The sequence below is a fragment of the Stegostoma tigrinum genome, chromosome 17 (genome assembly GCF_030684315.1).
Source record: "Stegostoma tigrinum isolate sSteTig4 chromosome 17, sSteTig4.hap1, whole genome shotgun sequence".
NCBI lineage: Eukaryota > Metazoa > Chordata > Chondrichthyes > Orectolobiformes > Stegostomatidae > Stegostoma > Stegostoma tigrinum.
In genome coordinates this window covers 23561841-23575869 of record NC_081370.1, presented here as the reverse complement: position 1 = coordinate 23575869, position 14029 = coordinate 23561841, and the positions used below count along the sequence as shown (strand labels likewise).

The window sequence follows — 14029 nt, the reverse complement described above, 5'->3', positions numbered from 1 at the left end:
CTTCCCAATGTCTACTCTATCCAGGTCTTTCAGTATTCTGTAAGTTTCAATTAGATCCTCCCTCATTCTTCTAAACTCCATTGAATATAGACCCAGAGTCCTCAAATGTTCCTTATATGTTAAACCTTTCATTCCTGAGATCATTCTCGTGAACCTTTGCTGGACCCACTCCAGGACCAGTACATCCCTTTTGAGATATGGGGCCCAGAATTGCTCACAACATTCTAAATGTGGTCTGACCAGAGCTTTATAAGGCCTCAGAAGTACATCCCTGTCTTTATATTCTAGTCCTGTCAAAATAATTGCCAACATTGTATTTGCCTTCCTGAATATTGACTCAACCTGCAAGTTAAACTTCAGAGAATCCTGGACTAGAATTCCCCAAGTCCCTTTGCACTTCAGATTTCTGAATTATCTCCCCATTTAGAAAGTAGTCTATGCCTCTATTGTTCCTATCAAAGTGAATGACCTCACACTCTCCCACTTGTATTCCATCTGCCACTTCTTTGCCCACTCTCCTAACCTGTCTAAGTCCTTCTGCAGCCTTCCTGTCTCCTTAATCTACCTGTCCCTCCACCTATCTTTGTATTGTCTGCAAACAGCCAGAATGCTCACAGTTCCTTCATCTAGATCATTAATGTATAAATTGAAAAGTTGTGTCCCTAACATTGACCCTAGTCATTGGCTGCCATCCTGAGAAAGACTCTTTTATCCCCATTCTTCACTTTCTGTAAGACAGCCAATTTCCAATCCATGCTAACTCTTTGCCTCTAACACCATGGACCCTCATCTTACTCAGTAGTTTCTTGTGCATCACTTTGTCAAAGGCCTTCTGGAAGTCCAAATATATACCATCCATTGGCTCTCCTGTGTCTAACCTGCTTGTTACCTCTGCAAAGAATTCCAACTGATTTGTCAGGCCCTGACCTCCCCTTGATGAAGCTATGCTGACTTTGCCATATTTTACCATGCACTTCACAAATATTCAAAAATCTCATCTTTCACAATGGACTCCAAAATCTTACCAAAGAAGGAGGTCAGGCTAATTGGCCTGTAATTTCTTGTCTTTTGCCTTACTCCCTTGCTAAACAGGGAGAGTGTGGGGGGAGGGGGGTTTGAAATAGCGATTTTTCCAGTCCTCTGGGACCCTCCCTGTCTACAGTGATTCATGGAAGATCACCACTAATACCTCCAGTATCTTTTGAGCTATCTTCTTCCGAAGCCTGTGGTGTAGTCCATCTGGTCCAGGTAATTTATCTAACTTCAGGCCTTTCAGTTTTTCTAGCACTTTCTCCCTGGTGATGGCGACCATACTGACCTCTGCCCCCCCCCCCCCCACCCCAATTCTTTTGAATGTTTGGAATGTTACTTATGTATTTCACCAGGAAGACCAACACAAAGTACTTGTTTAGTTCCTCCACCATTTTTTGATCCCCATTATCACTTCTCCTGCATCATTTTACAGTGGCCCAAAATCTAAAGAAACTCTTGCTATCCTTCTTCAGAAAAATGGCATATTATGCTTCAGGACAGGGTTTGGATCTAAAATTATACCACAAGATATTCCTGTATTGCAATCACTTGTCCTCAATATTACCTTTTCAGTAACAGGCACTGGTCAAATTTGAGCTTGATGCATATGATACAAGAATGAATACATTCACAACAATGAATCACCAATTTTCAATTATACCGTATGTGTCCAAATTTGATATTCCGAGGCTAAGCAAATACTGCACAGCATCAAGAATGTGTGTAGGTGCAAAAGATTGCAGATGCTGAAAATATGAAACAAACACAGAAAATGCTGAAGAAACTCAGCAGGTCTGGCAGCATCTGTGCAAACAGAAACAGAACTAGGGTTTCATGTCCTGTATGACTCTTCTTTAGAAGCATTGATACAGGGTGTTTTTCATACATGTACATGGTGAATATGCACAAATACTCTGCACACCCAATGATGATGATTAGAAAATTTGATCAGTTTTTGTAATTGGGTTTCACTTAAGTACAATGGGTGAACTGCTAGGATTATAAGGTTCCTTATAGATCATCATTCGGGAGAATGTGGGATCCAAAAAGTCTTCCACCACTTGAAGAACAAAGAACAAAGAAAATTACAGCACAGGAACAGGCCCTTCAGCCCTCCAAGCCTGTGTTGATCCAGTTCCTCTATTTAAACCTGTTGCCCATTTTCCAAGGATCCGTATCCCTCTGCTACCTGCCCATTCATGTACCTGTCTAGATACATCTTAAATGATGCTATCATGCCTGCCTCTACCACCTCCACTGGCAACGCGTTCCAGGCACCCACCATCCTCTGTGTAAAGAACGTTCCACAAATACCTCCCTTAAACTTTTCCCCTCTCACCTTGAAATCATGGCCCCCCGTAACTGAATCCTCCTCTCTGGGAAAAAAAGCTTCTTGCTATCCATCCTGTCAATGCCTGTCATGATTTTGTAGACCTCAATCAGGTTCCCCCTCAACCTTTGTCTTTCTAATGTAAATAATCCTAATGTGCTCAACCTCTCTTCACAGCTAGTGCCCTCCATACCAGGCAACATCCTGGTGAACCTCCTCTGCACCCTCTCCAAAGCATCAACATCCTTTTGGTAATGTGGCAACCAGAACAATACGCAGTATTTCAAATGCCATTGAATCAAAGTCCTATACAACAGTAACATGACCTGCCAACTCTTGTACTCAATACCCTGTCCGATGACTGAAAGCACGCAGTATGCCTTCTTGACCACTCTATCGACCTGTGTTGCTACCTTCAGGGTACAATGGACTTGAACACCCAGATCGCTCTGTGAATCAATTTTCCCCATGGCTTTTCCATTTACCATATAGTTCGCTCTTGAATTGGATCTTCCAAAATGTATCACATCGCATTTTCCTGGATTGAACTCCATCTGCCATTTCTCCGCCCAACTCTCCAATCTATCTACATTATGATGCATTCTCCGACAGTCCCCTTCACTATCTGCTACTCCATCAATCTTAGTGTCATCTGCAAACTTGCTAATCAGACCATCTATACCTTTCTCCAGATCATTTATATATCTCACAAACAACAGTGGTCCCAACACGTATCCCTGTGGAACACCACTGGTCACAGTTCTCCATTTTGAGAAATGCCCCTTCACTACAACTCTGTGTGGACTGTTGCCCAGTCAGCTCTCTATCCACCTAGCTGTTCACCCTGGACCCCATGCGACTTCACTTTCTCTATCAGCCTACCATGGTGAACCTTATCAAACACCTTACTGAAGTTCATGTATATGACATCCACAGCCCTTCCCTCATCTATCAACTGTTACTTCCTCAAAGAATTCTATCAAGTTGGTAAGACTAGACCTTGCCTGCACAAAACCATGCTGCTTATCACTTATAAGCCCATTTTCTTCCAAATATAGATAGATCCTATCCCTCAGTATCTTCTCCAGCAGCTTCCCCACCACTGACGTCAGGGTCACCAGTCTATAATTACCTGGATTATCCTTGCTACCCTTCTTAAACAAGGGGACAACATTAGCAAGTCTTCAGCCCTTTGGGACCTCACCTATGCTCAAGGATGCTGCAAAGATATCTGTTAAGTCCCCAGCTATTTCCTCTCTCCCTTCCCCTATTAACCTGGAAGAGATCCCATCTTGGGGACTTGTCCACTCTAATGCCTTTTAGAATACCCAACACTTCCCCCCGCCTTATACCGACTTGACCTAGATTAATAAAACATCTATCCCTAACCTCAACATCTGTCATGTCCCTTTCCTCAGTGAATACCAATGCAAAGTACTCATTAAGAATCTCATTCATTTTCTCTGACACCTCACATAACTTCCCTCCTTTGTCCTTGAGTGAGCCAACCTTTTCTCTAGTGACCCTCTTGCTCCTTATGTACGAATAAAAGGTGTTGGGATTTTCCTTAACCCTGTTTGCTAAAGATATTTCATGACCCCTTTTAGCCCTCTTAATTCTTTGTTTCAGATTGGGTCTCTTTCCCAATATTCTTCCAAAGCTTTGTTTGTTTTCAGTTGCTTAGACCTTAATAATGCTTACTTTTCCCTTTTTGCTAGTCTCACAATTTCATCTGTCATCAATGGTTACCTAATTTTGCCCTTTCTATCCCTCATTTTCACAGGGACACATCTGTCCTGCACTCTTAAACAACCTCTCTTTAAAACCTTCCCACATATCAAATGTGGATTTACCCTCAAACAGCTGCTCGCAATCCACATTCCCCAGCTCTTGGCGAATTTTGCTATAGTTGGCCTTCTCCCAATTTAGCACTTTCCTTTAGCACCACTCTCATCTTTGTCCATCAGTATTCTAAAACTTACAGAATTGTGATCACTATTCCCAAAGTAATCCTCTACTGAAACTTCAACCACCTGGCCAGGCTCATTCCCCAACACCAGGTCCAGTATGGCCCCTTCCTGAGTTGGACTATTTACATACTGTCTAGAAAACCCTCTGGATGCTCCTTACAAATTCTGCTCCATCCAAACCCCTAACACTAAGTGAATCCCAGTCAATGTTGGGAAAATTAGAATCTCCCATCACCACCACCTGGTTGCTCCTACATCTTTCCATAGTCTGTCTACATATTTGTAAAAGGGTAAAACATTTTGCAAAAGCGCTTCCTGGAGATCTCACTAGAGGTAACATGCAGCACAATGTCATTAGTGGTCCCCTGATTTTCAGATGCATTGTGGAGGTGGTATGGTGCAATAAGGGAAGTCCCATTGGCAGGGACATCAGCCCTAGGTTCTGGTGCAGACTGTCTGGATTCTGTATAATGACAACCTCTCCATTTGCAGTTTGATACAGGAATTTACAATCTGCTACATCTTTCCAAGACGACTGACTGAGATTTAATTAAATTCATTATTTGTATCTTAATGTTGGTCAAATTAGGATAAAATCAGAAATCAAAAAGTCAGGAAAAATGTAAGGGTATGGTTTAAATTCCTCAGTAATGCAGCAAAGTAAGTGTCATGGAAATAATCTTCTCATTTGGAATATATTGGGAGTGGAGTTCACCAAATAAAACCCAGGCTAAACTCCAGTAACATATGACCTTCGATATTTGAACACTTATAGCTTTTTCTGCAAGTGGTTATTAAGGGAGAGATGCAAAGTGGATTTGTGTCTGAGGTGTCTGTGATGCATGTCACTTTACACATGGGATTTTATATACTGACCTAGGGTCATCTATCTGGATGTGGAGGTGCCGGTGCTGGACTGGGGCAGACAAAATCATATGACACCAGGTTATGGTACAACAGGTTTATTTGAAAACGCAAGGTATGTTCAAGCCATCAGAGACTGTGCGAATGCCAGATTTATCAGCAGCATTCACAAGGTAGCGCAAAACATCGCCCACACACAATGTAATGCCATCTGTGCTCTCAAGACCAATCACAACATTATCATCAAGCCAGCAGACAAAGGAGGAGCCATCTTCATACAGAACAGAACGGACTACTGCAAGGAAGTGTATCAACAACTAAACAACCAGGAACACTTCAGACGATTCCCTGCTGATCTGACCAAGCACACACCTGTCGACTGAACAGACTGATCAACACTTTGATCCAGACCTTCAGAGTACCTTATGCGCTCTCATCACATGTACTCCCCGTGTAGGGGACTTCTACTGCCTTCCAAATTACACAAAACCAATACTCCTGGACATCACATCATATCAGGCAATGGGACCCTCTATGAGAACCTCTCTGGCTATGACAAGGGCATCTTGAAACCCATTGTACAGGAAACCCCCAGCTTCTAACATGACACTACAGATTTCTTACGGAAACTCAGTTCCCATGGACCAGTCGAGCCAGGAACGTTTCTCATCACAATGGGTGTTTTGGCACTCTACACCAGCATCCCCCATGATGACAGCATCACTGCAACAGCCTCAGCACTCAACACCAACAAATGCCAATCGCCAGACGCCATTCTACAAATCATCTGCTTTATCCTTGACCACTACATCTTCACTTTCGACAACCAGTTCTTCATCCAGACACACAGAATAGCCATGGGGACCAGATTTGCTCCTCAGTATGCCAATATTTTCATGCACAGGTTCAAACAAGACTTCTTTGCTGCACAGAACCTCCAACCAATGTTGCACATCAGTTACATTGATGAAATTTTCATCCTTTGGACTCATTGTGAGGAATCACTGAAACAACTACATAGTGATATCATCAAGTTTCATCCCACCATCAGACTTACCATGGGCTACTATTTAGAATCTGTCTCATTCTTGGTCACATGCATCTCCATCAGGGACGGACACCTCAGTACAAAACTCCATTGTGAGCCAACAGATAAACTGTACTTCTCTAGCTTCCACCCGAAACATATTAAAACAGCCATCCCCTATGGACAAGCCCTACGCATACACAGAATCTTTTTGGATGAGGAGGAACGAGACAGATTTGAAGATGTTGAAGGATGCACTCATAGGAATGAGATACGATGCTCAACTCATCGATTGCCAGTTCCATTGTGCCACAGCAGAAAACTGTAATGACCTCCTCAGAGGACAGACATGGGAGATGTCTGATAGGTTGCCCCTTGTCATCCAGTACTTGCCAGGAGCAGAGAAACTGTGCCATGTGAAATAACAAGGTGTAGAGCTGGATGAGCCTTGAGCCTGAAATGTCAGCTTTCCTGCTCCTCTGATGCTGCTTGGTCTGCTGTGTTCATCCAGTTCTACACCTTGTTATCTCAGATTCACCAGCATCTGCAGTTCCTACTATCTCTGAAACTACACCATGTTCTTTGCAGTCTTCAACACGTTATCGATGATGATGGTTATCTCGCTGAGAGCTTCCCTATGCCTTCACTTCTCGCCTTCAAACAACTGCCAAATCTTAAATGGACCGTTGTTCACAGTACCCAGCCTTCAGGACAACATCAACCACAACAATGTACAACCATGTCATGGCAACCGCTGCAAGACATGTCAGATCTTTGACATGGGCACTGCCATTACACCCACCACATGCATGGCAGATACTCATGTAACTCAGCCAATGTTGTTTATCTCATAGGCTGTGGGCAAGGATGCCCCGAGATATGGTAGATTGGTGAAACTATGCAGACACTATGACAACAAATGAATGGACACCTCACAACAATTGCCAGACAAGGATGTTTCCTCCCAGTGGGTCAAGGACACTTGGTCTCAGATCTTTGGGTAAATGTACTCCAAATCGGACTTCAGGATACACAGCACAGAGTTGCCGAGCAGAGGCTTATAGCCAAGTTCACTACCCATGAGGATGGCCTCAGCCGGGATCTTGGGTTCATGTCGCACTACAGGTGACTCCACCACCCTGTACACTCTCTCTCACACACACTTCTCTCTCTCTCTCCCTCTCTCTCTCACACACACACACACACACACACATCTATGGGGTGAATTTGTATTTGCAGATAAATTTTATTCTGTTCAAAAAGTATGCAATTTACAGACAATTTGGCATTTTATAAATTCCTACTTTAGAACTAAAACCAATCTGACTCCAAACCAAAACACAAACAGATTTTGAACAAGGCCTCACACTAACATGCATTGTCTGATTTAAAATGTCACCTCTTCTTTAAGTTAAGAAAAACTTTCGTTCTCTCAGGAATTTGGGGATTTACATATACATATTAATCAGTTAAAACCATCTCACTGATTAAAGATTTAACAGCATCTTTGGTTTGTTTAGTGGATCCTCATCAACAGTGTGACCCTTTGATCTTTTGCTTATAAATTCTGTGTTTGATACTACCTCTCTCACTAATACCTGAAGGAGGACTGAGCTCCAAACCCGAAATGTCACCTTTCCTGCTCCCCTGATGCCACTTGGTCTGCTGTATTCATCTAGCTCTACACCTTGTTATCTCTGAGTCTCCAAAAGCTTGTGTTTTCAAATAAACCTATTGGATTATAACCTGGTATTGTGTGATTTCTGACATCTATCTGGAAATTTCTGAAGAAACCTATCTTTGCAAGCTATCCTTCATTGTTGAGTTACTGGCATATAACATCAGAGACATTGACCACATTCTAATGAAACTATGTGCTGCCCTCTCTAAAGCTTTATTACATTTTCTTTCACATGGAGCTTAAATCGTCAGCAGCGCTTTTTAAGATCTTATATAGGTTTTTCTGCATCTCTACTTTTATAATTTCTATTTATTGGGATAAAATCCAGGATTTTAATAGCTTTTCTACAGCTTTATTAAGTTTAGCTGTCGTCTGCAATCTGATGTTTGTTCACACCACTGACCATACTTCCATTAAACCTCATTTCTTCTGCTATTCCGTCTGTGAAAATGCTACCTCGTTTACTCAAATTGAATTCCATCTATCACTTTCTGCTTCACTGTTCCACCCCACTACCCTTTAACATTAACGTTCTTTAGCCATTTGAAGTATTAACTAAAACTCCTATTTTATAACTTACTGATTTCAACATATTGGTCTCTAGGCCCGTAAAAACACAATTGCTGCAAAGGGTGAAAAGAAATAGCTCCAGGACTGAACATTATGGGACACTATTAGTCGCTTTAAACCTCTGAAAAACCTGTACTCTACCTTCCTCTATGTACCAACAAATTTCTAATCCAGGTTGTGATGTTTCCCCTAATTCAAGATCTTTAACTGTCTCTTACAATGTACCATATGGGACCTTATCCAAGGCAAAGTCCATATCAATTGCATCAACTGTAATTACCCTATATCCCATTTCTATTATCCCAATATGGGATTTTAGAGCCACAAAAATGCATATGGATTTGGAGCAGATGTGGGCCACTCAAACCCTTGAGCCTGGTCTGTCATACAATAAAATTATGGCCGATCAGCTTGTAACTTCAAATACAGATACCGGCTTACCTCAGAGAGCCTTTCACTCCCTTACTTACCAAGACTCTATCTAGCTCTACCTTGAAAATATTTAAAGACCCTGCTGCATTATCTTTTCAGGAAGGGAGTTCAGAGGCTTCTGACCCGCAGAGATTAAAATTAAATCCTCATCTGTGCTTTAAATGGGATAACACTTATTTTTGAATAGTGATCCCAATTTCAGATTCACCCAAACCAGGAAATATACTCTCCACATCTACCCTGTTGAGAATCTTCATGAACTTAAATGTTTCAATCAAGTGATATTTTACTCTTCTAAGCTGCAGAGGGTACAAGCCTAGCATGTTCACCCTTTTCGGCCCTCACCATTGTCTTACAAACAGCGGTACGGGGAAAGGGTAGATAAAAGACATTTGAAATGTAAAAGAAATCATCTGGCATGATGGTAGCAGGACAAGTCACTTCATTTTGAGCTCCACTCTGCTTGCCAGTTCCCTTTCGTTTACCTTTCCTTTTCTCTTCTTCATCTGCCCTTTTAACTACCTATCTAAGGAGTTGGGAAGGAGTCGGTTGTGACCAGGGTGTGCGCGGTGGGAGCTGATCTTGCGAGTTCTGTCCTGCAGCGATGATGGATTGAGTGTGGGCCGGAGTGAGTGGTGGATCAGGAGTGGGCCAGCTTGGCAATGAGAGTGGGCCAGTGGGACAGCAGCGGTGAGGGGGCAGCAGTGAGAGCGGGCCAGAGAGGGGGCAGCAGGAAGAGAGGGCCGGTGAAGGGGTGGCAGGGAGAGAGGGCCGGTGAGGGGGCAGCACTGAGAGTGGGGCCAGTGAAGGTGCAGCAGCAGTGAGAGCGGGCGGTGAGGATGCAACTGTGAGAGCAGGCTGGTGAGGGGGCAGCAGCAGTGAGAGTGTGCCAGTGAGAGCGGGCCGGTGAGGGAGCAACAGCGGTTAGTGCGGGCAGTGAGGGACAATGTGAGAGCGGGCGGTGATGGACAGCAGTGAGAGCAGGCCCAGTGAGGGGGCAGCAGTCAGAGGCGGCCTAGTGATTTGAGTGGAGTCTGCACCATTGTGGAGGTGGGACTTGGGTCTTTGAGATCTGGTCTTTTTTTGATTACTTACCTTTTGGCTCTGTTAAAATCTTGTTTTTGTGACCAAGTGGGTGCCGGTGAATGGGCGACATTATGGACTTTTTGCTGTGCTTATGTATTCCTACACTTTGTACATGTGACAAATAAATAAGTAAATTTATTATTGAATAGTATGTAGGCTGGAGGTGCTGAATGGCCTATTCCTGTTACAATGTCCAACATATCTTGTGCTGTCAGCAAATTTGGCAACTGTACCTTTCGTCCCTTCATCTAATCACTTACATAAATATTGTACACATTTGAAGTTTCAGCTACAATCCTATTGACCCACCTCCCCCTCTCACTGCAATTTCTTCTCAAGCGCTGATGTCCTGATGTCCCATACCCTGACACTAGGCTGGTAATACTGCCAACTGGACCCGTGCACATTTCCCGCAGACAATGGTGTCATTTCTTCACACTGTGCACTCTGCTACCTCTGCATTCATTCTCTTGAATGGCTTCTTGTACCATGTTCAGTTAGTTCATCCACCCTGCAGCCCTAATTCTCATCCAAGCAAGCACCAATATCCCTTTTGAAATCTGTACTGACTGTATTTAAATATTCATTTTTAAAATCTAGATATTGGTAATTCAATTTCTAATTAGAAAGAGAGAGAGAGAGAGAGAGGCTGTAAGATTTCCCAGAACAGATGTTGAACTAACTGACCTCTTTAAATCATTTCGATCGCGGTACTGTTGAAGCCTATCAAAGTTAGAGTGGAAGACTTTGGAATTTCCAGGTTTGAAATACCTTTACAAAGTATGGATCTTTGTGGTGAGGTCTCACAGTAAACAAATCATCAGTGGAAGTTGAAGCTTGGTACTTACAGTTGCCATGTCTATTGAGGCTGTAGCTTCATCCATGATCAGTACGCTACTCTTGCGTACAAAAGCTCTCGCCAAACAAAACAGTTGACGCTGACCCAAGCTGAAATTTTCTCCTCCTTCAGTAACTATAGCATCTACCATTCAAAAGTGAAAAGGAAAAAAAAGGAAACTTGATAACCATTCTTGTGACTGTTAACTTTTACCTAAACTTTCCTATGACGCACTATAAGACCAAAAGGTTTCTGTTTCTGGTACAATGTGAAAAAGGCATATGTGATTAGTTTTTGCCCTTACTCTGTCTAGACATGTTTCTAATTACTACTGTCTGGTTTATTGTTTCAGAAGTTAAATTAGTTTGAACGACAAAATATAAAGTGAATCTGGCACTTACTGTCAGGCTTTGTATTTGGTCCTTCAAACAAGTGCCGGAATGTGCCTACCAGTGACCTGCTGGGCTGATTGGGAGGCCATTTAATTCAAATAATGGAGGAAGAGACCTGCAACATCTGCGATGAGCCTCAGGAACCTGACACATAACATTAGCTGAAAAATGTGACTTTGTTTTAGCCAAGATCTGGGAGCATTGATAGGTTCTGGTGGGAGGGGGCATGTGTTAGGTTAAGATGGAAACTGGCTAACAAGTCCTCACCTTTAGGCACACCCTTGCATATGTGACTGTCTGTGGTTAAGGCAGGTGGCCACTCTGAACTATGTCATCCTCAGAAAAACTTCACAAATCTTCTTGGGGGAAGGTGAGAGCATAAAGTGCCTGCGGCTCTTCTTGATGCCAAATCCCTCAGTTAGCAATTGCCTGTGAATGAGCCTAGACTACCAAAAAAGTCTATTAACAGCCGTGCTTAAAGAAATTCAACATGAAATATTAGTGAACCTTCAACAAATCGGAAAAATTAAATTAAAAATGGTGTGGAACCTTCACTTAAAAAATGTCACCTGCACTAGTTCCACTGGTTTGATTGACAGGCCATTCATTTGATTCAAAAAAATAGCTATCTGTTATTCATGTTTCAACAGGCTCCCTTGTTTCGAACTTTATTGGTTTATTTTGACAGTTGAGCCAATTATATGGTTGTGTTTCAAAGGTCAAAATAATACTTTCTTCAGCAGGGGTCTGTGTATTATATTTATAGTTTTAAGAGGTTATTAATGTTATAACAACTGAACAGAACTTTGCTTTTACAACTGAATGACCAGATGAGGAGTTTGCCAGAGAAGATAGCAGGATATAGATAGGCTGGAGATTTTGGTGGAGAAATAGCAGATGAAATTTAATCTGGTGAAGTATGTTGGAAGGTTTAATGCAGAAGGGAATTATACAGTAAATGGGAGATACACAGGGATGTAGGTGTACAGGTCCACAGGTCCCTGAAAGTGACATCACATGTGGATGAGTTTGTCAAGAAGGCATATGGCATCCTTCATCAGTCAGGGCACTGAGTATAAAAATCTGCGAGTCATGTTGCAGTTGTTTAGAGCTTTAGTAAGGCCACTTCTAGAATATTGGAAACAGTTCCGATCACAAAAGGATGTGGTGGCTTTGAAGAGGGTCTAGAAAAGGATGTTGCCTGGTTTGGAGGGTATGAGCAATGAGGAGGCATTGAACAAACTTAATTTGTTTTCACATGACCATCAGAGGCCAAGGGATGACTTGATAAAAGTTTACAAAATTATGAGAGGCATAGTTGTTTAGTTGGACTCTTTTCCCACTGTAGAAATGTCAACCATTTAGGGACATAGGTTTAAAGCAAAAGGGAAGAAATTTTAAAAGGAGATGTGAGAAGTAAGTTTTCTTTTACACAGAGGGTGATAAGTGCCTGGAATGTGCTCCCAGAGGAGATGGTGGAAGCAGATACAATAGCAATGTTTGAGAGGCATATTGACAGATATGTGAATAGGCAGTGAATAGAGGGATATGGACTGTATAGAGGCAAAAGGGTTTTTGTTTAGAAAGGCAAGGCTTGGGTTGAATGGCTTGTTACTGTGCTGTAGTGTTCTTTGTGATCACATAAGGAGATTTAAAACGGTCTTATTGGGCTTGGAGCTATTTTTCCTCAGGATGATGGTTGTGTGTTTGAAAAATAGGTCTTTTTGAGTTAGGTTTTCTAACCAGCCTGCCTTGGCATCCACACTTCTCCAACGCTGCCTGAAGAGCTGGAAAGTGCAAACCCATGTATCCAGAAGGTGAAAACGTGGAGGTACGGGCAGAGATGAGAAATTCTTGTTTTCAGATCTCGACATAAAAATTCAACACAGTGAAGCAAGTATTTTTAGACTTGTTCCTGAAAAGGGAAATTATTTGTCCCTTATCTATTGGAAGTAGAAAAATGGTCAAAGATAGCTCAATAAATCTTCTCAGAATTAATTATATTTAGATTCCCATAAACCATAAAGACAGATGCAATAAACATTTACTTTTCCTCTCTCACTCTTCACTTTTAAATATTTCTCCCTTATTCTGAACTAAACATAAATACATGAAAATAGTTTCCTTTAATCCAAAACAACTACATCTAATTTTGAAATCATCTGGAAAAACATATTCATAATTATTGTTATAACTAATTATTCAGTCTTCATGGAGGTGAAATTCACTTGTGCTGTACCCTAAAATGTATGAAACAACAGCCTTTTTTACACTACTTCAAATTTTCTTTTTAATGGCTTCATTGGAAAAGAAAATCATGCAGACTGTGAAATGGTTTGCCAATTTGCTAGTGGTCATTTTCCAATACCCATCAAAATGAATTTCACTCAATTTTCTCTCTTCTTGTTACATGCTGTCTTGCTTTCTCTCATACAATCTCTGTCCCACTGAGATTTCTCTCTCAATCACATATACTGCTCTTATCCAATCTTTTCTTTCCCACAAATACACCTAAAGTTGGATAATTGCTTGCACCTTCAGACTATAAGCCAGCAGAATTTTAGTTTTGTATCAAAATATAAACTGAAGACACATGCTAAAATGTCTTGCCCATCATCAAGTCTATGACAGAGACACAATGAAGAAAATAAAGACATTGATAAAGATATTCAGACATGTAAATTCAACAGAGGAGCTTAACAATACTATTTTGAAAGACTTTTAAAAATGAATAAAACCTGTATTTAATCTTAAATTTGAAGATTGTTACAAAGTTTGTATACAGTGAATTGAAACATGTAAAACCT

The 14029-nt window shown here is 41.6% G+C and overlaps 1 protein-coding gene across 7 annotated transcripts in view; it reads right to left on the bottom strand.

Moving 5' to 3' along the window:
• abcc8 (ATP-binding cassette, sub-family C (CFTR/MRP), member 8) overlaps window positions 1–14029 on the bottom strand; it is a 205107-nt gene that overhangs the window by 3421 nt on the left and 187657 nt on the right. For all 7 annotated transcript variants that reach the window (XM_048545426.2, XM_048545428.2, XM_048545427.2 and 4 more), the window contains one exon: window positions 10841–10974. In XM_048545426.2, coding sequence (XP_048401383.1) covers window positions 10841–10974 — 134 coding nt within the window. The remainder of the gene's footprint in view (window positions 1–10840; window positions 10975–14029) is intronic.